At 42.4% G+C, this 27015-nt stretch overlaps 1 protein-coding gene across 9 annotated transcripts in view; it reads right to left on the reverse strand.

Moving 5' to 3' along the window:
- akap9 (A kinase (PRKA) anchor protein 9) overlaps positions 1-27015 on the reverse strand; it is an 82533-nt gene that overhangs the window by 1220 nt on the left and 54298 nt on the right. For 6 of the 9 annotated variants that reach the window (XM_069194779.1, XM_069194782.1, XM_069194780.1 and 3 more), the window contains 27 exons: positions 23453-23665; positions 22600-22641; positions 20775-21007; positions 20070-20189; positions 18910-19086; positions 18303-18407; positions 17546-17698; positions 16061-16234; positions 13351-14646; positions 11163-12068; positions 10518-10562; positions 9973-10122; positions 8719-9222; positions 8556-8619; positions 7786-7925; positions 6910-7101; positions 6243-6431; positions 5746-5896; positions 5140-5302; positions 4662-4812; positions 3616-4287; positions 3120-3346; positions 2517-2625; positions 1609-1794; positions 1151-1354; positions 747-979; positions 91-185 (listed from right to left, as the gene is read on the reverse strand). In XM_069194779.1, the coding sequence (XP_069050880.1) occupies positions 91-185; positions 747-979; positions 1151-1354; positions 1609-1794; positions 2517-2625; positions 3120-3346; positions 3616-4287; positions 4662-4812; positions 5140-5302; positions 5746-5896; positions 6243-6431; positions 6910-7101; positions 7786-7925; positions 8556-8619; positions 8719-9222; positions 9973-10122; positions 10518-10562; positions 11163-12068; positions 13351-14646; positions 16061-16234; positions 17546-17698; positions 18303-18407; positions 18910-19086; positions 20070-20189; positions 20775-21007; positions 22600-22641; positions 23453-23665 (6894 nt within the window). Of the gene's footprint in view, positions 1-90; positions 186-746; positions 980-1150; positions 1355-1608; positions 1795-2516; positions 2626-3119; positions 3347-3615; positions 4288-4661; positions 4813-5139; positions 5303-5745; positions 5897-6242; positions 6432-6909; positions 7102-7785; positions 7926-8555; positions 8620-8718; positions 9223-9972; positions 10123-10517; positions 10566-11162; positions 12069-13350; positions 14647-16060; positions 16235-17545; positions 17699-18302; positions 18408-18909; positions 19087-20069; positions 20190-20774; positions 21008-22599; positions 22642-23452; positions 23666-27015 lie in introns of all 9 variants that reach the window. The other 3 variants (XM_069194781.1, XM_069194775.1, XM_069194778.1) reach the window with 3 other exon arrangements.

Genomic DNA, 27015 nt, shown 5'->3' on the forward strand with positions numbered 1-27015 from the left:
CTCTCAATTCCCTGAAACAATTACTAGCAATTATATTTTACGTCAATCTTTTTAAGTTCTCCCATTAATGTATGCCGAAAAAATCCTTACCAGTTATCTGGCCAAACCCATTTCGGTTAACACTGGATGCTGGGCTTGATCCTGACCCTGTTGCCCTCTGCCACCTTCTCACCAGAAACTTCATTCTGGAAGAGATTATCATTCTGCTAAGACCGCAGTGCTTTACAAACACACTGTCTGGCAATAAAGTAGACATTAAAATAATTACAGAAACATTTGCAGGTTTCCTTCCACAGTTCAAAATCAAACTGGATTCTAGGAAAAGTGGCCTTAGATCTGAGACTCTGCATGTCTGTGTTTGTCTAACCCAGGGTGCACCCTGCCTCACGCCCGCTGCTTGCTGGGATAGGTTCGTACTGCCCTACATTTTTCAATTGGAACAAGCCGGTTAGGGAACGGTTGGATGGATTTAATATCTTGTTATAACTGCACCCCTCCAGCCAAGATAAAGACTGTCGAATTAAAAAAAATCCTAGGTGCAATATTGCCCACAATGGAGAGGAATGATGGAGACCTCTGTGTTATAAATGATTTCCCTGTGTTTTAAGCCATCCTGCCACACATGAGCAAAGAGGACGGCTCAGATCATTGGCTGTAGGTGGTTCTTGCTCCATCCCCACACTTTCTGGAGGTACTCATCCTGTGCACACTCCTATCAGCTCGTGTGAGAGCTCCAGTGGGCTTACCTGGAGAGTGCTATCGAGACCCGGACCACAGATCGGAATCTGGTGAAGCCCCTCCTGTGGTGAGTGATGACCTCTAAGTTTGTGTAGGAAGGTCGGCCGCCCATTCTGGCAATTAGAGAGAGGGTGGCCTCTTCGCATTCCTGAAAGCCTCCCAGTAACAGCAGCAAATACTTCTTCTGGTAAATAAGAGCCTTCCGGAAACTCTCTGCCCGCAGGTACTTCCCATAGATTCTCTGAGGAAGAGATGTTTTTACAGGCAAGTTAAAAGACAAATCCTTAGAGATAACAGCAGCCATTTCAAAACTGCCTTTTTAGTGCAAACTCCAGTCAGGGTGAATGAGCATTTTATTAAAAGGCTGAATGCATGCATTCAAGATGGCATGCATCCCGACATGAAACGTCACCTTTAATGCAGTACTGTCGGAGTCAGACCCTGCCATATCTCTGCAGAGGGAATCTGTCCTGAGCTCGCTGCGCAGTCTGGACACCTCTGCCTCAGCCTGCTGCAAGGATTTCTCCAGGCTGGCCTTCTCCCTGTTCCAGGCCTCTCGATCTGACACCAGGATGGCATCAATGGCATCCTGGTTATCCGCGGGGCTCCTATTGGTCTGCAAATTAAAAACAAACAAACAAACAAACAAACCTTTTAAGAGCTGCATATGAAAGCTTAAGCAGATTTGTTGACTGCACAGAATGTTGTTTTGCTGTAAGAAAATGCTGTCCAATACTGTGCTATTATTTCTAGGATTTACTGGCTCAGCAATATTAAACAGTACAATAAAGTCACCTGAGGCTTTGCATGAGACCAGGTAACTATACGCAGGGATACTGAAAAGCAAGAAGCTGATCACCGTGTACTTACACAGTCCCCTCCCGCGAGGCCTCTATGGCGGTAGCGGCGCAGCTCCTCCTCCAGCTTGATGAGGGCATTGCGCAGGTCGTTCTTCTCCTCCGTCAGGCGACTCACGAACCCGGTGAGCTCCGCGTTCTGCCTGAGGAGCCGCTCGGCCAGCGAGCTGGAGGGGTCTCCCGAGGGCACCGGCGGGCTCTGCACACGGACACAGGCACAGTAGGACTCGCTCCTCGCCCACACGCCAGGGCGGGGTGTGGAAGCAAGTCACAGCCGGGCTCTCGACCAATCCTTTCCTTCACGCCATTACATTTTAATGAGCAACACGGGAGGGGGGGATTGAAATGCATCTACAAAATCCGATTCCCTAGCCTAGATACACTTGATTTTATATAGCACCTTTTAAAGTTGCAGCTCGAAGCAAAAAGATCTCAAAATTGTTTTCTTAAACAGTTTAAAGAATCCAAAAGTCAAATACGATCCTTACATCCATTTCAGTCATTACCATTGCTGGTGTAAAATACAAAGCACTGGGCTTTACGTGAGTACCCTGCGAGTACTGTCAGCGGTGTTTAGCCACTGATCAACATGAGATAAAACACACTTATCGAAAAATGGTAAAATACTGAGACTTCTTGTGAACTGCAAGATATTATTAGAGCATTTCCTGTTGATAAGCATGAAAACAATAAATAACTCAGAAACCTGGTGCATTTTTTATGAGTTGCCCTTTATATATTTCTGAATAGTTTAGAACAGTTCATTTCAATCACCAAAGTTATTTTGTAAAACATTTAGCTGATTGATTCTTTTATGTGTATACTGACTTCCTAGTCTTCAAAGGCGGGAGAAATTGGCCGATGTGCACAAGTGGGCTCTCAGTCAGGAAAGGGGAGTACTCAGTCCCAGGGATCACCTACCTCGGGCACAGGAGGGACAGGAGGCAGCTGCTGGAGCTGGGAGACAACATCCTGCACGCTGTTCAGGAGCCACACCAGACTCTCGCTGTCCAGCTCTTCAAACGGCACGCTGCACACACACAAGGACAGGGCCATCATGTGCAGGGGACAGCACACAAGCTGCTGTACACTAGCCATTACACACATCTCAAACAATCCAGGCCTTCTTTAAAACATTCATGTTTTTCTCTGGTCAGAACAAGTTTGCATGTCTCAAAAAGTGTATAGGATTTTTAAGCTCTCTTTTATAAGTTACTTTAGCACTGAAGATTTATAAACTATGTCAGATATGATGCACTGAATTAAAACTTCCACAAAGTTGTGATGCTAAATCTTGACATTTTTTCATATTGACCGTTGCTGCTATATGAAAAAACAAATCAGCAACGTTTCTTGAAAAAATAGATCTCTGAATTGATGACATTTTTCTGTAGTACAATATCACAATGTACAACACAGAATTTTTAAGGGTTAGACTATTTTTAGGCAGATTCAGGCAATAAGAACAGCATTTTAAAGCTGAAAACCATTCGTTCACATTCTTCAAGCTTGAAGGTACAGTACCTGCTGGAAGCTTTGCTTGCAAGTGATCTGATTTTGGAAGCAATGAGCTGGAGCTTCGGTATGACGCTGTCGAGGAGTCTGGAGTCTGTGGGAGCAGCCTGACTCGCAGCCCCTTCCTTCAGGGGGAGAGAGCTGGAGCCGGCTGTCAGCACCTCAGACATTTTCTGCTGCAAGACCCAGTCTCTTGTCCTGTCACTGGGCTGTAGGTCTGCCTTCCACGGATTCTGCTTTGAAAACAAAAACAAATAAGCACCATGCAATACATTTCAAGATATTATTGTCCCCCCCCCACATGAATTATAGCTTTGAACTACCTAATACTATGATACTGGAGAAAAGCAAAAAAAAAAAAAAAAACGAAATAAAAAATTGTTGGCAAACTGTCCTAGTTATCAGTTACACCTTATTCACTACAACAGAAAAGAAAGGCAACAGTGCCAAAATAAGCAAGATGGCATTGCTGATTCAGCTCACTGCGCAGTGAAGCAGGACTTACCGCTCGTGCGTCGGGATGCTGTGGCTGCGCGGAGTCTCGGGCCGCCTCGCTGAGCCGAGCCGTGTCCTGCAGGTCTCGGACGCTGTCGCCCAGGCGGTCCCTCTCCTGCTGCAGCCTGAGGACCTGCTGCCGCTCCCTGTCCAGCTGCCTCTGGAGCTCCTGGGCCTTCCCCTGCAGCTGCTGCAGCTTGTCCTGCGCAAGCTGCAGGGCCTCCCGTTCTCTCTGCGCGGCCAGCCGCTGCGAGCGCCTCTCCTCGTCCCACTGCTGCCCCACCTGCGCGGCTTCCAGCTTGTGCCTCTCCACGTCTCCCACCAGCTGCGCGATGCGGCTGTGCTTCTCGTCCAGCTGCCTCTGCAAATCGGCGAGGAGCTCTTCCACCCGCTGTTCTCCCTCCTCCTCCTCCTCCTCCTCCTCAGCCCTGCGCTGTGGGCTCTGCTGCTGCCTGCGCCGGCTGTGCAGGCCCCTCTCCCGCTCCAGGGCGCCGCTCAGCTCCTGGGCCCGGGCCTTCTCCGACTCCAGCTGCACCTGCAGCTCGGCCACGCGGCCCTGCTCGTGGGTCAGCCGGGCCTGCTGGCGGGCCCTCTCGGACTCGGCCGCCTCCCGCTCCTGCTCCAGGCTCTCGGCCAGCTGGCCCACCCTGTGCTTCTGGTCCGCCAGGGCCAGCTTCAGGTCCTGAAGCGATTGTCGGAAAGGGTTACCGGGGGCTCAAAGAGAGACTACCTGGACCTCTGCCACAGAGGTCATTAAAGATGAGTCATTAGTCCAGTTACAATGACTGAATTACTTCCTAATACAACATTACCAGTTAGTTCTTTTATAAATGCTTTTAGCTTGAATTTGGTAAAGAACCAGCTTCTCTACTTGGCCAGTTTTCAGGTCCGTAAAAAAGCTATTATATAAGCTCTATGTACTGTACAATAGCACACCCAGAGGTCCACATCAATTGACACTTTGTAGACTGAAAAGAGAAATACTTTTTTGGTCTTCTTCGCCACAACAAGTCGATTTTGCTTATTTCAATCCGCTTGACAAACGCAGTAACTTACTTCAAGCTCCTCGTTTTCTCGCTCTTTTGTCCTCTCCGACTTGCACTTCTCTTTTTCAAACGCCCACTGAAGCTCTCTGGCCTTCCTCTGTTCCTCTGCCAGGGCATCGTTTAGTCTGTCCACTTCGGCAGCCTTTTCTGAGACCTCAGTCCTGTAAATAAAGACGTTTATTGACCAGCAATTTCAAACATTAGACATGACAGAATTTTCTGTACTCTAAGAAACCTATAAAATCAAAAACGACTCGTTTTTCCTTTATTTTGAAGGAAGTTTAAATTGGGATTAAAAATAATTTCGAAAATGGGGGAGACACCTGGAGCTACACAATGTCAAGTCAACATGCATGTTTTAATTTAGGAAGTTATGTGTGGTATGTTACGATATTATACGCAGCAGATTATACTATAGGAAAGCTATTTAGGATAGCATGACCAGGAGAGTCAGCCAACAGGAATACTACAGTACGTGAGGAACGTGCCTGAGGGCTTCCAGCTCTTTCAAACGCTTGTGCTGTGCAGCCAGTGTTGTTTCCAGCTCCAGCCTGGTCTGAGCCAGCTCGTTCTTCAGATCAGCCAGCACCATCCTCTCTGAGAGCAGAGCCTCCTTGCCTTCAGCTGCCTGCTGGTTCTGCGCATGGCCACCTGAAATTGACATGATTACAACTCACCGAACATAACCTTTCACTCAGATCTTATTAATCAAGACATATTCTCTAATGACAGTCTAGGTTCTTCAATGTAAAAAGCTATTCTCTCCTTTGGTTTGGTATCATACATCTTTGTTCCATTGAATGTGTAAGTCGTGTCTGTCATATGATCTTCAGGTTCCTTTTACTCTTAATGTCTGATATTCTGTACTTTTTTAAACTGGTGGCAAATGAAATACATTATGTGGAGACAGAAGTGTCTGGAGAAGAAGAATTAGGCTACTTTTAACCGTCATATTCATTGTAACAGTTTTATACACAGGGCTTCTGAAAACATCTTTAAATATATCACTCTGTATGAAATACCCCTTTCGCCAAGCTGATTTGTACAATGAGCAACGTACTTCCATGAGATTAGAAGGAGACCTTAGCCTTTACCTGAGGCCAGTAAGGATTGCCCATCAGTCTCTCTCCTGCTCTGCCCTGGCTGGGTACTGTGGAGCTGGGCTTGGAGCTGCCTGACGTCCGTCAGCAGGCTCTGTCTATCAGCACCCTGCAAGAACTCCATGGCTTCCCTGTGCCGGGTGTCCTGTCAGAAAGTATCGCGTCAGGCCTCTGTGTCAAACTAACAGTTTGTGCTGGTGGTAATAACAGGGCAGTGAGGTGTCAGGGCTTTTCCTAGAGATCTGTGTTTTTTAAATGGCAGTTTAGTGTAATACCCAGCTTTTGAAATAGCCATTTTGTTTCTTAAACAATCCTATCGCTCAGGGGTTGCATTATTAAGGTAGCATCTCTAGTGTCCTCCCCACCAGGTGCTGTAGGACTGTCCACCCTTCAGCAATCAGTGTCGAGATCAAAATGCTGAGGTTTGTTTTGTCAGTGCTCCAGAAAATCTTCAGCCTGCGGCTGATCATTTCGAGTCTGCCCTCTTTTACCTGTTCGTCCAGCCTGCATTCCAGCTGGTTCAGGTGGACCACGATGTCGCTTGTATCCAACATCTCCAAATGAGTTTTAAGAGCACTGGTTAGCACACCGCGCTCCTTCAGGAACACCTGCTGGACAGCGTGCAAGAGCTCTCCTCGCCAGTCTGCCGACTGCTCGGCTGCGATGTTCCCAGCCAAAGGCTGCGGGACAGAAAGAACCCCATGTCACAATCTGGCCAAGTCAATAAAGTCTTTATCCCAAATAAAAGGCACATGAATGGCAAACCTTTAAATGGAACCTGAATGGCCTTTAGAGAGACTGAGAAAATGAAATGTACCAGTTAAGAAACCATATTTGGACTTGAACTATACATCTTTGTAGTGTTAAATTAAAACCATCAGACTGCATATTTGATTAATTACACTCAATTTTTAACATTTTTGTTTCAGCTTACAGCAACAATCATACATGTCACCTTTCAGCTTCATCTGCATACAAAAATTTAGCGTGCTAAAATAACGCTGCTCTCCATTGTCTTCCTTTTCAAGATCCTTCCATGAACAGCCTTCACGAAAGGCACAGCAGTTCACCTCCTCTCATTTCAGGACGCCTGACTATCAGCTGCAGTAAAAAGCAGATCACAGAGAGATGCAGTGGAATGAACCTCAATGAATGTACCTCAGGGCCTCTGTGAGCCTGCATCGTGGTAATCAACGTCTTGAGGGATTCGACAGCTGCCAGGAGTGCGTCCCTCTCCCTCTGCCAGCTCTGAGAGGGCTCCCCTGCCCCTGTGGGCTCCACGTCAGAGAACGGCAGCTCCGACAAAGACAGTACCTGCATGCCCTCCTTATGCACCTCTCTCAACAGGCTCTGCACAGACACATGAGCAGACGTCACTCCACCCCACCTGTCCACAAACACTGGCCCCCCAGCTGCACCATTATATGGGGATTTTTCCCCTGTGTATCACCAGCAGTCTTATCTGACCCAAGTATCTTTCTTGGGATCCTTTTCAACATTACAAAGAAACTTGTTATTGTTTACAGTCATAATGGCAGAACTGAAACTGGCATTTTTTGTCATGCAAAGGAACAAGTAAAGGTTAATTTCACACTGAAACGTAGTAAGAAGAGACACAACACTATTATCAATATCGATTTATGAATAGATATTAAGATTTTCAGCACAATTGTGGTACAGTTTCTGTTAAAGAAAGAAAAAACTCCATAGGTCTGGGATGATAAAGTACTGACATGAGCCAAGAAAAGAGAAAAACAAGTCCAGTATCAAGGACACACTAAAACAGCTTTTTACGATAAACACTGGGCCAGGCGTTCACTAAACCAAAATAAGGGAGTCATGAATAGCCATCAATAAAAAAAAAATAAAGGTTAGCAGGAAGAGACCAAACTTTTCTAACAATGTAAGATGCAAACTGACTTTAATTCCATCCATGTAAAAAGGATGAAACAACATTTATTGGGGGAAAAAATCAGTGTTGCTCTATTAGAAGGTAGTGGACAAAATACAACAAAATGAATGGTGACGTCGTACCTTAATTTTGTCAGGAAGCATATCTTCTGCTAACTGACGCACTTCATTGTCCCTTCTGGCTCCTTCAGGTGTGCTTCTGAATTCCTGGTTCTGGGAACCAATGTCATAACCCAGTCTCTGACTCCAGTCTGAGCTACTGTCTGAAAAAGGTCAGAAAAATCATTCTGGTGTGTACAGTATGTGAGACAGGACCAAACTCATGGTCAGAACTGTTCTCATGGGAAATGATCCGTCTTATTTTATAAAAAGAAATACTATAATCTGCTACTACTGTAAGTCAACACAAGGCACAAGTTCCAATTCTAAATATTTACATTTTCCTTTTGCAAAAGTAAATTGATAATGAAATGTAGCTTGATTCATATATCTAATGTTTTTCATCCGAAGGGATCTCAAAGTGCTTTATGTATAAGAGGAGACCGTCATCATCCACCACTTAGATGCAGCGCCAACAGCACTTAATATGCATCAGCAGCAACTGTGCTCAGAAGGTCAAGCAGATAAGTGAGAAACTGCTTTACCAGCTGAACAAAGAAGAAATTTGGGAAGGCCAGACTGTTCAAACCCAGGCTCTAGAGATAATATTTTACAACATCTATATATAAAACTTATAATATTGTAATATATGTAATATTAAGTAATATTGTTTCCACTGCATGAAATATTTCACCTTTTCAGCGCCACTGATTACAGCATGCTGCAAGATGAAAGCATGGAAATTGCAATGATGGATGAACTGGTCTAGCCTTTATTGGTAGCATAAAACTTACCACTGGTGTACCCGTCTTTAAATTGGGAGGTAACAGGATGCTCCAATCTGGATGAGATGATACCCTAATTAAAAAAATAAACTGTATTAGATCAAGCTTTCCTTCTTTGTGTAAGTTAAGAATACACTCACAATAACGAAACACAAAAATCCCCCAAACCAACCTCTGCTGTCCTCAGCTTGTCCACAAGCGCATTGAGGGCCTGGCATTCTTCACGCAACATCTCCAAATCTCTTTTCAGGGTTTCGCTCTCAGAAATGTGTCTGGTCTCCATGTCCATGATCTCAGCAGCATGCAGATCCTGCATCTGTCCGATCTTCTCAGTGTACTGACTGATGACCTCGGCAATATCCTCTGACCTGGCAGCACCAGGTTTCACCAGGTCAGCCTGGACCTCTGCATCTCTGCAGGCCACTGGCAGAGTTTGGACGCTTCCATTGACAACAACAGGCTTGTCAGTCTGGGAAGCAGAGCTCCTTCTGGGCAGCGAAGCTTTGTCTTTGGTTATTGTGCCATTGTTCTTGTCAGAGATGAAGTCAAGTTCACCCTCTGGAGCTCCAGCTTCCTTGTTGACTGTATGAAGTGCCAGTTCCCTTTCCGATCCTGCTAAAGCTTCTTTCACCCGCTGGAGGTCTTCCTGAAGCTGAGCTACTGACAGATCTCTTACCTACACAAAACAAACAACAACCCTCAAGACCTGTATACACTCTACGAAGGCCCAGGGAAATTTCTATTTTATTGGCAATGGGTTTTCTTTTGGCAAAAAAAAATAATCTGATTTTTCAGTATCAGCATATAGTTCCCCGAAAGGTTTCAAAACATTAGTTTCAAAAGTCACTTGCTACACATCGGCATTGCTAAAGTATTAGATGATATACCTTAATACACAATTACTCAATGGTGACCACTAAGTGGGTAAAAGGTGTGTTGAGGTTGTTAAAATAGCCACTGTGATTTTGTGTATGTCTCATCTCAGTTCGACTAAGTATTACATCACACTTTTCAAGTATTACATTACAGAGAAAGCCTGACTGCTCTTTTCAAATAGAACAGTAAACCAAAAAGAGAGTCTTTGGTTAACTCTTGTTAATGGTGTCAGAATGAAAAAAAGAAAATATACTGTTCCTTTAAACTAAACTGATGAAACCTTGCAACACTGATTTCTTTCTCTGGACTGGCTAGATACAATTTCAAAAAAGAAGTGCAGTTTGTATATTGGGCAAACAACATTCATTATAGCGCTTCTAACTATACTACAAGCACTTGTTCTGCATCCCAGGTTAAACCCCATCACATAATCCTCCCAGGGACATGGAACCTTTCAGATGTTATATTATTCACGAAATAGAGTCTTACTGCAGAAACACTTAAGTTCTTAATAATGGTTCTTAATAACAGGCTGATTTCTGCTCTGTACCTGCAGCTCCTCCTGCAGCTTGTCTGCGCGCTCCCTGGAGCTGCTCAGCTCCTCCTTCATGGCAGCAGCCTCAGCCCTGACCTCCTGCAGCTCCTGAGCCAGCTGAGACACAGCAGCTCGGTCGGCCTCTTCACCCGCACTGCCTGAGGCCTGAGAAACATTCATCAACAACACCTCTATATTGGCTGAGGAACTGCACATCTCATCAAACCACGCAGAACAAAGAATATATTCCTAAAAGACATCATTGTCATTGCAGTATAGATTTAGTAAGTTAAGCAGGATGCTTAAATGTCCAAATTAAACCACATTAAGCCCACCAATCCCAGAGCACAATCCGGGTTCTTGACAGGGGCTGTCCATGAAACAGGAGGACAGCTCTGCTGAGCAGAAAGCTGCCATCAAGCACCAGATTTGGAATCTGGGACTGGTGAGTGGCCTCAGGTTTGGGATTAATCCAGGTACAAGGAGACCTCAGTTTAATGAAATCTAGCACTCGTAGTACTTTAAACTGCTGCATTGTGATGATGCTGAAGATACTTTACCTTTCTGAGATCTTCTTGAAGATGCTTTATTGTCAATTCTCTTGCCTGAAACAGAAATAAGACAATTCCATTAACCAGAATCTAAACAAACGGTATACACTCAATTATTTACAAAAAGATCATAGACTGTTCCAAATCATGTTTAAAACTTTGACTTAACATAAATATGCTTTATAAAATCAGCAAAAGGGATGTTAAATACCCATGTTTTCATAACGGAGCAAAATAATTAACAATAAAAAGATAAAGCCTAAAGATAACTTAAAATAGCAGTTAGCCTAAAAATTAGTCACTGTAGAAACAATTAAAAATGAAAAACGTTAATTCATTTTCTTGTGATAAATCTGATCAATAACTGATTGGTGTGACTGGAGTATCTAGACAGACTTCAAATAAAGGGGAAGTGCATCAGATAAGTGGGATAATGTTGATTTTCAGTAACGTATTAATAACTTAATGTGCACACTAGTCTTACACAAGTAAACTTTACTCGAATTTGTGTTGCTTTAGTAATCTTATTTTATAACAAGCAGCATTTATTTGCATCCCAGCCATGGTTAAAACATTAAACACATCCTCTGCTGGAGACACTAGGTGAAACTGTTCTCTCCCCACAGTCTGGAGTGGCTGTGTCCTGCTCTGTACCTGCAGCTCCTCCTGCAGCTTGTCTGCGCGCTCCCTGGAGCTGCTCAGCTCCTCCTGCAGCTTGTCTGCGCGCTCCCTGGAGCTGCTCAGCTCCTCCTGCAGCTTGTCGGCGTGCTCCCTGGAGCTGCTCAGCTCCTCCTGCAGCTTGTCTGCGCGCTCCCTGGAGCTGCTCAGCTCCTCCTTCAGCTTGTCTGCGCGCTCCCTGGAGCTGCTCAGCTCCTCCTGCAGCTTGTCTGCGCGCTCCCTGGAGCTGCTCAGCTCCTCCTGCAGCTTGTCTGCGCGCTCCCTGGAGCTGCTCAGCTCCTCCTTCAGCTTGTCGGTGTGCTCCCTGGAGCTGCTCAGCTCCTCCTGCAGCTTGTCTGCATGCTCCCTGGAGCTGCTCAGCTCCTCCTGCAGCTTGTTGGCGTGCTCCCTGGAGCTGCTCAGCTCCTCCTGCAGCTGGTCGGCGCGCTCCCTGGAGCTGCTCAGCTCCTCCTGCAGCTTGTCGGTGTGCTCCGTGGAGCTGCTCAGCTCCTCCTGCAGCTTGTCTGCATGCTCCCTGGAGCTGCTCAGCTCCTCCTGCAGCTTGTCGGTGTGCTCCCTGGAGCTGCTCAGCTCCTCCTGCAGCTTGTCGGTGTGCTCCCTGGAGCTGCTCAGCTCCTCCTGCAGCTTGTCTGCGTGCTCCCTGGAGCTGCCCAGCTCCTCCTGCAGCTTGTCTGCATGCTCCCTGGAGCTGCTCAGCTCCTCCTGCAGCTTGTCTGCGTGCTCCCTGGAGCTGCCCAGCTCCTCCTGCAGCTTGTCTGCGCGCTCCCTGGAGCTGCTCAGCTCCTCCTTCGTGGCAGCAGCCTCAGCCCTGACCTCCTGCAGCTCCTGAGCCAGCTGAGACACAGCAGCTCGGTCGGCCTCTTCACCCGCACTGCCTGAGGCCTAGAATAATTAGGAGAACACGAGAAATTAAGAAAATTCAAGACATTTCACTTTACTTTGTGTTGCTTAGCGTGGTCTAACTAAATTAAAACAGTCTTAAACTTGTTATTTTCTCCTGTTTTTACACTCATGAGAAGTATTTTGAAAGATGATGCAATGTATTTTTCGTTTAATCTACAGGAAATAACACTTTATGGCCTTTGCTTTGACCTTCCCAATATACAATTGGTTTTGTGTTTATGTCACATATTATTTATATCCATGTCTGACTGAGAAAAGTAAAACACAGACAATATTTTTTGCTGGAAAGTACTCTGGAGGATATTCATGACAGGATTTCAAACTTCTTTTCACTGTTACTTATTTAACTGATGAAAGTAATCACACTACATTTACAGCAGGGGTGCAGACCATTACACAGGTGAAGAAGACAGAGAACCAAGAAATAACCTAAAAAAATAACAGATTACTAGCTGGAAAAACACCTTAGCATTTCTTATAAGTTTTTTTGTTATCAATTTTCATAAGAGATAAAACTAAAATAATTTAACCACACAGGTGAACCTGACTACAGTTTCTACGGATAGAGAGCACTTTCATATAAGAGTCAGGGTCAGGATTTGGTATGATCTTCCTAGCTTTCTGACACTTATAAAGTGTGTTAAGCAATATGAAGCTGCATAATCTGCTACTAAGTGGAAAATTGGCTTTCACTTCTTATGTCTTGTTGGATTTATGTCAGTTTTAAAGTAACACCACTAACATTTAACAGATTATTCTTCACAAGCAGGACTGACAGATTCCATTTACTTTCATGTCCTTTAATCCAGGACCAGTTGTAGGCTCAGAAATCAGGGTTCAGCATTACTAACAGCCTTTGACTGTGTCAGAGACACCAACTGTTAATTAATCTATGACTTAACATTCTTTAAATAGCGACTTGTAATTAAGGAAATAATTGTTTTTCAAATGTTAAGACCCAACAGGTGATAACATGTTAACAAAGCTTAAATTCCTAGAATTATTGCAGGACGGAATCTTCACAACAGCAGGTAACATAATGATGCATTCAGCCAATTATGTTTATGCTTTCTAGCCTTTTGTATGACTGTGTTCATCATTACAAAAGCATCATATAATTAATGATCATTACTTCAAGGGTTTGGACATTGAAACAAAAGTGTTATTTTTATAGTACACACATGGACTGCCAAGACCTTTATATTAACTTATGCAGTAAGTTAGCAACATTAGTCCACAGCATCAAAATGTATCGTTTTACCTTCTTTGTCAAAGTCTCTTGCTTTTCTGCCCCCCACTTCGAGATCTGCTCCAAGAGGTTCATCAGTCGAACGAGTCTCTTCTCATACTCTTCCAGCTCCTCTTCTGAGCCAAGCAATAGCTGCTTTTGTAGATCTTGATCCTTCTGCACATCAGTCAGCTCGTTCTCCAAATCTATGATCTTCTGTGTTAAATCAGACAGCTTTGTTCTAGTCACCTCTTTACTTTCATGGTCTTGCATTTGCATTTTCTTACCTGGGTCAGCAACACTGAATGCTTTAACTGCGAAGTTCTCAGCAGTCTTTTCAGACTCTTCTGTTCTTCCTACCTGTCCGGGGTGTTCAGATGGATGACCCTGAAGTTCTTCAATTTGACTGTAAAGCTCTTTGGTGTGCTCTTTTGATTGCTGCAGGAAAGCACCAAGTTGTGCTTGACTCACTAGGGCAGCAGCCACCTTCTCCCGGAGCGCGTCTTCCAACTGTAGAATTTTCCGCTGAAGGGTTTGAGCTTCAGCACGAGTCTGATCCACTTGAAGTCGACAAAAGCGCAGCTCAGAATCTTTCTCTTCCACAGAAACCTCAAGATCCTCCACTTTGGCATTCAAGTCGGCCACTCTGGAATTTGCACTCTGTTCCAAAGCTTTTAATTCAGCCTGAATAACTAAGATGGCCGCAGTCTTTTCTTGTAAGGCTTCTTCAAGCTCCATTGTTCTGCCATTTTTCTTATCAACAGAGCAATCTGATATTGTTTCCTGTAAGCACCTGTGTTTCTCTAACAAGGAGAGATGATCAGCCTTAACAGATTCCAATTCTTGACATGCCTGCTCCATTTTCAGCCTTATCTCTTCCAGCTCCTCCTCTCTTTCATTTTTCTTTTCTGTAGAACTATCTGATGATTCCTTCAGCAAACAGTCATATTTCTCTAACAGCACAATATGATCAGACTTTAGGGTATCCAGTTCTTGGTTTGTCTGCTCCATTTTCATCTTCAGTTCTTCAAACTCTGCCTTGACCAGACTGAGCTCATCACAAACCTTCTCATCTTGGCCCTTAGGATAGTCTCTCTCTAATATTCTCTCCAGTAGGTGCTGTTGACTGAGGGGGTCTTCAGAGTCAGGAAGGTATTCTTCTGCGGTTTTATGCTCGATCTTTGAAAGTTCCTGCTGTAGCTTTTCAATCACTTCATTCAGCTGCTCTACTTCATCTTCGCTTTTCTTTTTCAAGCGCTCTTGCTCGCTCCTTAAACACTCGATTTCAGATCTTAGCTCTTTCAGCAGCTCATCTTTTTCTTCAATTTCCTAAAAACAGAAAAGAAATATACCATTCATGTACTGTAAGTAAATATGGGAGTTTTCCCAACAGCCTGTATGAATTATCAGTAGAGCCTGAGAGTTGTATTTATTTGGACTACTTTTCTAACCTGTATTTCAGCGTTTGATTTAAAAAAAACATTGCCATAAGCAGCCATCTATTCAGAGCTCTACTTTAAAGGAAGAAAATAGAACAATATCAAGGGTATTCAAGAACTAGACCTCTCCAGTGCATTCCAGTACAGCTCCTTATTAGAAACACTTTCTTAATTAAGAAAGTGAATTAATTATTAATGAAGCATTAAGTATGTGATTGCCAAATTACTGCAAAGAAAGAAAATATATCTTATTTGAGATATTTGCTTAGCTGTACTGTACCAGAGGTATGTACCTCAGGTAAATACAAATGATCGAAGGGATGTTTCTACTTTCGTTAATTAAGTTCTTGATAAATCATCAGAGGTTTGTGAACTCAGAAACATAGGATAGAAAAACAGTCACCAAGGATGGGAAAGAAAGAGGGAGGAAACTGAAAGGAAGACTGAAGAAAAAAAGGACACTGGAGAGAAGAACAGCACCATTACCCTTCTCTTCCTCCAAGCTTGTCCTATGTGAAAGGACATTGTCCTGATCAGTCTTGGAGACTAAGAACATTGCTAAAGAGAACTTGCTGTCTGTTTTATTTTAGGAAATTCTAAATTCCTTTTTAGTGGAATCCTCAGGGTAAAGACTTTCTCTCCTAGTCTGGTGATAGTGATAGTCTTAAAGGGACTCAATTAATCTAATATTACATGTGCTCCACTCATCAACATTGATTTTACCACTGATGTTGATTTGTTGATTGATTATTGTTAAATATCCTATTATTGCTCCATTTTATATTCATATGTCTGTATACTCTTATAACATTCTGGCTTAAGTTTTAAGATATATGAAGCTGACGTCCCATGTTTCTCACCAGAATATTTGGGAAGATGTCAAGAAAGACATAACATTGACTTGAAGGGGGAACTCAGCGAGTAGTGCACCACAACTTATAGATAAGGACCGCTGTCTCCGAAATACATGCATGCAAGGTATTGCAAACTGTTTCTGATTACAAGCGTAGAATTCTGCATTTCTATGTGGGTCTGCAGGACGTAGGCCTCCGAGACACAACGTTTTATAAATAGTGTCATGTTTAATGTTGGATGCTGTTAAAGGTTTTGTGTCATTTAGTTTTAGGGTATTTTATTTTAATGTTTGTCTGTTCATGTTTTGACTGAATTATTACTCTTTCGCCAGAGATCTGCCAGGGAATAAAGTACTCATGAGCCTCACATTAGGCATACTGCTCAGGTTTATTTACATTTCTATTTCTCTGTGCCCCAATATAAATAACAATATACATTCCCTGTATTACCTTGTTATCAGGTACATTTTCCAGCTGCTGAAGCTTAAACAGTTGTTCATTCAGGAGTGCAATCTCCCTGTCTTTGTCTTCCATGACTTTCGTTAGGTTAGAAATTCTTACTCGATCTTCCACAGACACATCTTCAGAGTCACAGTGGGATTTCTTTAAAAGCTCCACTTCATTCTGTAATCACACAGAAAGCATTGTTTTAATGTCTGGCCTAGGAATACAATTTGTGAAAACAAGGATAATATTATGAATTATGGAAAACAGTATATACTGTTTAAAACAAGACTAGATGGTACTTTAGTTTTCTAAATAACATATACATTTTATTTATGAGTTAAGGGTAGACAGTGTCCTGAGAACTAGTAAACTGGCACCACAAATGTTCTCTTCTAGAGATTAGGAGCCTTTAGACCACAAACCTGACTGAGCTCCTAATACCACGATGGACTATTCTGACCAGGGCTACTGCCTGGGCTCCATGGAGAAATACCCACTGAACAGTGATAGGGAATGGAAGTGTGGACCTAGCTGGGCGAGATCTGTCTTTGAGAAAACGGTCTTTGTACGCATTTCAGCCGCAAAAACAGGAATCTGAACCTCATTAATCCAAAACAAAGGAAATGTGGCAAGGTGGCACAGTGGTTCACACTGTGCCCTGTGTTCAACTCCCGGGGGTGCCATCTGTGGGCGTCTTTTTCCTCTGGGCGCTCCAGTTTCCTCCCACAGTCCGAAGACTTACTAAGTCAGCTAATTGGCTTCTTGGAAAAATGGCTGCTGTGTGTGTTTGTGTCTGCGTGTCCCCTGTGATGGACTGGCTAGGGTGTCTCCTCCCTTGTGCCCACTGCTTGCAGGGATATGTTCCGGTTCCCTTGCAGCCCTGGACTGGATAAAGTGATTAGAAACTGTATGGACGGTATGGAAAGGAAGGAGACTAAACACAGAATTTAACAGCAGACTTTAAGATATTCTCCCGCTCAGGCAAAATACGCTGAATAATCTATTTTGAGAGTATTTTATGTATTTATAATATGAGTGCAGTCCAACTCAGAAATCTGCTCATGCAGGTCTTCAGGTCCAACACCTTGGGTGATAGTCTCCTCTCGCACAGCATCACACCAGCGGAATTGACCCCACAAATCCACTGGAGATTAAGTGACGGCTGACCCTCACAGAACTCACTCAAAGACCTATCTTATCATTACAGCTATTAATGAACGGCTTAGCTTCACTCTTAGTTTCATTATGTCAGTCTGCTGTAATTTCTACCACTTTCTTTTTTGCTTCTGATGTATAGAGCAAATGTGTTACTCTAAACAGCTCTGAGTTTCTTGAAAAGCGCACATACAAATTGTATCTGTATGATAAAACAGATAACATTGTAAGAACTCCCACAGAGGGTGGCAATAATAAAAGGAGCTGAACTACAATACTGAATCTATATTCGTCTTTGAAGAGAGTCAGAAAGGAGAAGCCCTGCTGTTTTACTTTCAGCAGCGTGTTTCCGTGTTCCAGCTCTTGCTGTTGAGTGCTCAGCTCCTTCCTCTGGATCTCCATCTGCATGTGCAGCTGCTGCACCTCCTCGTTTTTATTCTCCAGCTCCTCTCTGAACTGCTCCAACTGCTCCTCCAGATTGCAGATCTGAGAGGACAAGTACAACTTTTATGTACGCTGATTTACACATGTATAGATAATACGGCCTGGGAAAACCCCTGAGTAACAGTGGCAGAGCTGCAGTTTCTGTTACACTGCGATAAATACTGCACGGATTAGACAACAATTTTTCCCTAAAATAACAAATCACATTCCAACATCTACCAGAATCAGAACAGCCATCAATCCTTCTGGAAGAGAGCAGAAGAAACAACAGCTACGAATACCTCCTCTCACAGTCAGAGAGTGAACCTCTTAAATGATTAGATGTCATCGTTGTGCATTTTTGCTAATTGTCATTGCTTTGGTATTTCTGTAAGGCTGCTGTACAGTGAAAAGCAGTAACAAACATTTTGTAACCTTTCTTTATTGTAACCATATTGAGGGCCTGCTCCATGCCACTAAGGCTCTTTAATTTGAAATAAAATCAATTAAAGAAATCTGAATTAACTAGCATCTGTTTCGAAAGGATTTTGAATAATTTTGGGAATTCAGAATCTTAGTAAAGGCAATAGCAAGCCCTATAATTGGCAGTAAATACATGTCACATCATACAATTGTGATCAAATTTTACTAAAATAAATAAAAACACCTCTTTTTCTTTTCTGTCTAAAGCTTCCCGCTCCGTCTGCAATTGAACTTCAAGCGTCATTTCTCCTGGGGCGTCAACAGAGGCATATTGCTTCCTCTCCTCCACCTTAAAAACAAGATGAGATTTCTAAAGGACAAGTTAAGTACATTAGTACTCAGCTTTCAAAAAGGCACTGAGCAGGCAATATACTGTAAGTTCAACCATGTTTTATTCAGTCATCACTCCATCCTTACGGGGTTTTGTTGAGCTAGAGTCTAACCCAGCAGGTGTAAGGAAGCATCTTGGAGAGGGCAGCGGTCCACTCCAGGGAACACAGGGAGCACAGACACACACAGGAGAGTCATTCACAAACAATTAACCTGCTCAGCATGTTTTTGGACTGTGGGAAGAAACCAGGGCACCTGGAGAAAACCCACATAGAGGGATGTAGAGAAGGAAATGGACCCAGAACTACAGCACTCTGCAAAGAGCAAATTCTATCATTAATTGGGCCTTCTCGTTACATCGCTGTAACCTGCAGAGCGTTCATGTGTGAACGTGTTGTTTATTCAGTGGAAGGAAGCGCCAAAGCTCGGACTGCCGTACAGCGAAAGTATCAACATCCCACCTTTTGCAACCTTTCCGTGCTCACGATAAGGGCCTGTTCCAGTTCCCGGATGCGGCATTCCAGCTTCTCGATCTCCTCGTTTCGCTCCTGGACGTCGCGGTCCAGCTGCTCCACGTGCAGAAGGAGCTCGCTGCATCGGTCTGCCTTCTCCTTCAGCTGGCTGGTCAGCTGCTCCACCTGGCAGGAACGTCCACAAAGACAGTGAATCAATTCGTCATCGAAAACACAATGCATAAAGTTCTTTAACAGGTGGATTCTTTTCACAACAATAATGCCAATGATGCAAGTGACTGCACCAGCAAATGCACTATATTTAATGTCCAGCTCCTGACTGCTAACATGCCAGCTACGCAAAGACAATTTTAAAGTCTTATTGCTCAACATTTCTTTCGTCCATTACCTTAAGCCCCCTCTCCAAAATAATGGTTACTGTTACTGATGTATGACTTCAACTTGGGCATACGTACAGCTGAGGTACCCAATATGCGTTCAGGTATAATAGCCAATAGGCTACCCCATCCAAAATGCTTTGTTGTAGAGTATTGTGCATGGACAGGAAGATTTTTGCACTTTGTATTTGTGGCCAAAGATTTAAGAGCTCCAAGCAGCTAAAACCAGTCAGCTGTTGGGAGTTGCTGGGGAACTGGTTTGATAGACATTCCCACCAGCTTGCTCTCCATAAAAACAGGAAGTGCGGTCACTGGCTCTTAGCCATCAAAGAGTTAAAGTCTTGCAATGCACTAACACTAAAAGAGAGTTTCATCAAATAATGTATTTTGTTCTGTATTGCAGGAATTAACAAATCTGTAGGTGAATGATGAAGGTTCAACGCACTTCCACAGTATGTTCATCAATGAGAGCTTCAGAAAAATCCTAACTCATGGCTTTGCTTTTATGACAAACAAAGGAGACTTCCTACAAAACAATCAATGTGTGCATATTTCTTAGGTCCTGTCCAACGAGTTTGGCATCATATTGTATGTCTGATGCATAAGTAATAGTACTTTGGTATTGTTCAATTCTACTATCCTATCTGGGAAAATCACATATTATGTACATTAAACTGGCATTATGACACCTGTTCCTTTTGTTAGAGCACAATAGGTAGATGACAGTTTAAAACCCTGCAGTGCTTTAAATGGAGACTATAGATACTGTACCTTTCTATTTCTTTGTTCGCTACTCGGCTGCAGCTTTTGTGGACTCTTCAGCTGCTGTTCTAGTTTCTGTATCTCTTGCTGAAAGACATCCCTTTCATGCTCTCTGTCAATAGCTTGCTCCTGTGAATCAACACCAGTAATGCAAGAAAATAACTTACAGTACGTCAAACTCTATTAAGACATAAAATACTGACCAAAGAAATGTAAAATTAATATTCAAGATATTTAAGGTTTTACTACAAATAAATATATTATATTTTCATGCACCAGGTAATCTTTTGAACAAAAAATGACTGGCATGAAAAACATTCAAAAACAGAACTATTTTTTCCAAAATATAATGGTAATGCAACGTGTAGTTTTTGTAACACTGCACATTTAATAGTTGGTTTTAAGGAATGATGATAAAGCTTTGCTCCCTCAACAGTCAGCAGTATTTCAGTGCAATTAGGTTAGCCAACAGACTTTCACATTACTAGGGAGAAGACTACTGGACTGGAACGTTTCTGTAGAAAACTACAGTAGGTCACCCAAGGTTTTAAAACAAGCGTAATAAGGCTGTTTTTTAATCTGGTGCTTCAATGTGAAAAACAGAAACAAAAAAGCACTTGTTTTTATAACATTCTTTTAATTCTCGACTTGATTGAGGCAAAGACAAAGCCGCCCACAATAATCCAGACCACGCGGACGCACAAGTGCACTCACGTCCAGGAACTTCCTGTTCTTCTCCAGCTGTTTCTCCAGGGCCTGGATCTGCTGCCGGAGGTCGGCGGACTCGGCGGCCTTGGCCTGCTCCAGCTCGACGGCTCGGTTCACCTGCTCCTCCAGCTCCACCTCCAGCGCCTTCACCTGCTGCAGCAGGTCGCCGCTCTCCTTCTCCGCCTGCCTCTGCACCTCCACCTTCTCCTTCATCAGCTTCTCCGTCTCCTCCAGCAGGCCTGCAAAGCAACACAGGCTGTCTGCATGCTGCTGCTGGCCCTTCCTCTCGTTTCGGGGTCTTCATTCAATGATTACAATACAGGGGAGGCAGGGATGCAGACACAAAGCTCAGTTGGTGGCTGTCACACAAGGTTAAATAGATGACATTCATGATTAAGGTTGAGCTGCATATTCTTTATACTGATAGGGGAGGTATTTTGAAGCTGCTCAACAACCTTTAGGTTTCATAAAAACGTCTATGTGATCAGAACTCTCTTGTTGCATGCACACGTGCAAATGAACATGCATTTACTCCCATTTTTTTAAGTGTGGGAATTTTAAAAAATCTATCATGTATACAGTATATGGGCATATACTGATGTTTAAATTGGTAGAATAATTTAAAATCTACTTTAAATTGAGTTTTTTGCCTATTCTTCAGTATTATACAGCATGCGTTCTGTGTAATTCTCTGCTGTTGTCTCTACTTCACTCACCATGATAAAGAATTTTTCTAAAGCTTTTGTCAAGATTATAACTTAATGAATGCAATGTCAGGAAGTGTGTAAGGGAGGCAAAAAAGTGCTTCTCCATATTTTTTGATACATTGTTAAAATGCCACTCTAGTAGGATTCCTTAACTCACCAGCTTTGAATAGTTTTTTACAAAGGGGCATTGGTGCAATTTGAAGGCATGATAAATGAACAGACAGCAGCAGGGAATCAGAAATGCTACATAAACTCACACAAAGTGTGCAAAGTCTCACTAGCAAGGAAATACGGGAATGAACCCATCACATCACAATTTGCATCTTTAAAACTGGAATGAATTGATTTTAAAGCCTAAGAGTTTAATTCTTAATTATAATAAAGATCGGGGGGATTAATTTTTGTTTTTGTAATTCTAGTTTGTTATGTATTGTTTGACTGGCATCCACAACATCACTTTGTGACATATCCCCTTGATGACCGGTTACAGTCCACGCCCAGCGATTTGCTCCAGTCAGTAACCACATTATCACCTGATTCCCTAGCACCCATCCCAACAATCCACAGCTTTACCCAATGAGGAGATAAAGCAGACAAGACTGTTAGTAAAAGGAAGGGCAAGAAAGTGCAAGGGAAAGCAACCATGGAAAAACAATTATACAACATCCAATATGACGACCATCACCATGTGCATTTCAGGCAAGGGAAATATCCCAAATTGAACAATCATCTTAATGGACAGTTGCGACAGCACTGGAAACTCAGAAAATCAGAAAGAGGACAGAGTTCTTTAATCCCTCGCGGAAACAGTAATGTACTCCAGAATCGCAGCAGGATTTCTTTAGATCTCTCTGGGATCATAAATTAAGATGATTGCAGATTAGGATATTTTAATTTCTCAGCGTTTAATAGGGCAGTGCTCTCATGCTCTCTACGAACATATTGTTAAAGTTTTATAATTAAAGGCAACGAAACAAATCAAGGCAGAAGTTGTACGTTAGTAAGATTAAGTGAGCTGAAGGCAAGCAAGCTCCAAGCTTCCCATAGCATCGGATTCACCAGCGGGTAATTCCTGTGTGCCGCCCAATTAAAAGATGAACTGGCCATGCTTAATATAAACACACCTGCTTCAGGTGCTGCGTCAGTTAGGCCAGCGTCAACTAGGCCTGGGAGAACAAAAAAAGCGTAAGAATTCACATGCTGTCTTGGCAACAGGACTACAGGAAGAAAGCACAAGAAGAAAATGAAAGATGCGGCCTTACAAGTTGTGAACATTACAGTCGTTAGGTGCATCTGGAGAGGAAGATTAAGGCAATGCTGGGAGAAAAAAACATCGGTTAGGTCTTCCTAAAATGTCTTGTCTTGCATTTTGTACTTCCCACATGTTTTGTCTGTCACAAAGCTTGCCTTTCGCCTGCAGGTGTACTTAGAAAAAAAGGCACAGTGAAATGTGTTTCTTGATACTGTAGAAACAGACCTTCTGAAATTAATACAAAAATTAGTTTATAAACCAGGTCTCAAATCAAGATCCTGCAAATGTCAATATACTGCAATCTAATTTTGATTGTACAAGGTATTTATTGGTTGCGTGCAAATGAAAATTTAATTAGTGAACAAAATAGCCTACTACTGTATGTAAAGCATTTAAGATTCAATTATTAAACTGGAAAAAAAAAACATTTTGGACTGCAATCTTTTAAAATAAGAGAAAGTGATCAAAGAAATTCTAAAAAATTGCACCCTGTAGATATGCATATGGTGAACAATATGGTAAGCATAAAAATAAAATCTGACGTCCCCCCCCCCCCCCCCCAATATGTGCATAGCAGCAGGGCGCCATTTTGTTTTTGCGACAAAAGAGCGACTGGGAGACCAGTTTCCCAGGTCTTTAAAAGGGTGGGATGTCCAGTGACAGGACAGAGGTGGGCCGCGCGATGGAACCCGCGAGGAAGGGGAGCGATTAGCGGCCGCACGTACACAGCTCTCGCGGTCCGGCCGCGTCCCTCATGGCGGCCTGCTGGCGGGACAGCAGCTCCCTCTCCTGCTGCATCTGCTGCCTCTCCTGCTCCAGCTCCAGCAGCCGGCTGCCCGTCACCCGCAGCTCCTGCTCCAGGTGCTGCAGCAGCTCCTCCTTCTGACGCACCTGCTCCTCCATCGCGGCCTTCTCCTCCGTGTAGCCATCGATCAGCCCTGCGGGACAAGCGCAGCGCGTCAAGCCGCGCAGCAAGGGCGCTGGGAGCGCAAGGGTTTCTGAAGTGGGTCCTTGCATTTGTGTTCCTTAACTGGGCCTAAAGGTACAGGAAGGGACACCTACTGTACTAGAGGTCTGCGCGGGCATGAAATTGAAACCCGACCCCGGCCCATACCTGAGACCTTGAGACCCAGCCCGAACGGTACTGCCAAATTTGAGACCCGAACTGGAATCGGACACTATCTTTTCTATCTCAGAGCGAGTAGACACGGAGGCGGAATATCACAGTTTGACGGTGCTTTTCTGGGCTACTGTGCGTTACACACATACAAGAGAGAGAGAGAGAATGAACGAGCGAGCGGGTTATGCAAAATGAGTTACGAATCTCTTCTAATAAAAATTCATTTAAAGCATAAAAAAATAATAATAATAATTCATTTTTACTTATTAGAAAACAAGCCGGAACCCGGCCCGAGCCCGGTTGTACTGTATGTGAAAAACCGACCCAAACCCAGCCTGAAACCCGATACTTCAACGGGCCCCATCAGGCTCGGGTAGGGGCTCAACCTCTAACAGACCTCTAACACCTAGTAATAATAGAAGTAAAAAAAAAAATGCAATAAGTGATTTTTAAATGATGACGTGGTACTCCATTGACAAAGTGGACAGCTTCGATGGCACGGCGCACCTCTTCAGCAATCGGTGTGCAATTAATCAGTCTAAACCTACAGACACAACTTGTTAGAAAGAGATGCAAGTCAAAACAAAGGAGCAAGCAAAAAAAAAAATCTTATTTTGAAAACAGAAAAGGAAAAAACAAAACAACTGGGGGTAAAGCACACCCCACTCTTGCCACATTCAAAAACCTTCCTCTACCAAGCAAATCTGATTTTGTCTAACCCTGTTGCAAAATGTAATAAGGCACTGTATTATAAAATAATTCAGAGCCAAATTTAAAAATCGGATTAAATCCTTTTGGGATGTGTTAACTAAACCTATAAATATGTTGAAAAAGTTGTCATGTTTATATGATTGATTTAATAACATTTACAGCCAAATAAGCAAAACACAGAAAATTAAAATTACTTCAAATAATAAAGCAATTATTAATTTGAAGTATTTTAATTAATATTATTTTTAAAAATATAAGACTGTTAAGAGAAGATGTTAACATGTTTAAACCCTGCAATGGTCTGGAGTCCCTTCATTCAGGGTGTATGGTATTGTGCCTGGTGTCTTTCAAGTTCCATTAACCAGTATTTGACTAAGCAGTTATTGAAAATGGTTTGATGGATTAACTTTTAAAGCATACCTCAACAACTGGAAATAAATAACACACATTTCAGCTGCATCTGCACTGTGCCCCAAAGCAACGTCTTTGTATTCTGTTAATAGGTTTCTGAAGCCAAGATTCATTCCTGAAACAACTTCTTTCACCAGGGGAGAAAACTTTTTCAGCATGAGCAAACTCCTCATTAAACTCTCTGGAATGCAGCGCATGGTTACAGCATGTAAATGAATGAATGCTACATAACTACCCATAGAACCTACTACTGCACAGTGAGTCCAGAATGCAGGGGATCACCTAGACTGTAAATCAAACTGGCAGAGAGCAAGCCATGACATGAATCTAGACCTATTAGTAAAGCAAAAATACACTCAGCATTCAATTCTTCATACATTCTACACACACTTTTAATTAATGAAGGACAGATGTTCAATGATCAAAGACTTTGATGAACATTTTAAAGACTTATGTTCCATGAGCTAGATTATTACTTGAAAAAAGAAACTTGCATGTGCATAAACATTATTAATTTGATAAATATCACAGATATTGTTTACGGTTGAGTGCTTTTGTGAGATAGTGTTATTCATTAGAAGATAACTAGTTCTAGTTAAGATTTATACATCAGATTATAGCAAAAGTATCATTTTTTAAATATTTAATTTTTAAAATTGTCAAATACTTACAGCATCTGAGCTGCTGTCTTGTTTTATTTGTGTTCTATATGCAATATTAAAATTAACACCTGTTGCCTTTAAAGACCCTGGCCAATAGCAGTGAAGGATTAGATACTTTATTGATCCCGTGAGGGAAATTGCAGATTACTTGATAAAGAAGCAACCATTTCATTGTGTGTACACATAGGTGTGGTGTTTTCTTAGAGGACAGAGATCCTTTAAAACATACTGTACTTCAGGAGTGGGACATAGTGCTTACTACTGTGAATGACTGTTCATAATATACCTAATAACCATACACCCTTACAGCTAACAAAACCAAACCACTATCCACTATGTTAGGATTGTTGGTCTTATCCACAGGAGTCATATTTCAAATGCATGTACTTAAATATAATCTGTAAACCATACTACACTTCATACTAAAATCCTCCCAGCCTAAAAACATCTGGCCATTCCTAGGTTCAAAGAAATGATGTGCATGAAACTTTTTAGTCTTAATGCAGTCAGAGGCTTCAAAAGCATTCAAAAAATTAAACCTACAATCTTCTTCAGAATCAGCAGAGAAACATGAATTTCTCATAGTTTCCTCTGCAATACAAGAGGAAACTGTATGGAAGAGCTTTTAAAAAACAGACCAGGAGTTTTTTTTACACAAGGCGTTTACAAGGGGGGGAACACCTTGCCGGATCATAATCTTGAAGCTTTCAAGTAAGATAAAGTTATCTGGTCAATCAGTGGCCAATAATCAAAGGAGCTACAAAAATAGCTTTACCTGGATTTAACTTCTTTATAAATTCTTTAATGAAACATATGCAGATTTGGCACACTCTGACAGATCTAGGGAACAATCTTAAAGAAAAGTGAGTCCTGTAGAACTTATTAAAGACTGACTCAGATGACGTATTCAGCATAAATATTTTAAAGGTAAAAGCTATGTATGTATTACTGACACATATTGTAGCTAATGCTATAACAGGTTGCATTTAAAGCATACATTCTAGATTTGTAATGCAAATGATCTCTGTCATTAGAATAAAGTTAGTCACTACAGAATTCTGAAACTACTTTTCATAAAAGCAGGTTAGAAATTATTTATCTCTTATGAAGAATCAAAATATGCCATGAAAAAAACAAATGTACACATATAGAATATGCAGATTCGTAAATGTGGGTTTTCAAACTTTTGCAGCACAGGAAATGCAATAATTGTACTATAATTCAACAAACATAACGAAGGAACCCCAATGTAAAAAAAACTGCATCTTTGAGATACGTCTAAGAATGATGTTTTAGAAAGGGTATCAACCATCATTCTGCACATGGGTCTTCAAAACTCTGAGCCAGAACTGTGTGTATTACAGAAGAATCCTACTATCCTCAA

Source organism: Lepisosteus oculatus, chromosome 10 (assembly GCF_040954835.1).
Source record: "Lepisosteus oculatus isolate fLepOcu1 chromosome 10, fLepOcu1.hap2, whole genome shotgun sequence".
NCBI classification, from domain to species: domain Eukaryota; kingdom Metazoa; phylum Chordata; class Actinopteri; order Semionotiformes; family Lepisosteidae; genus Lepisosteus; species Lepisosteus oculatus.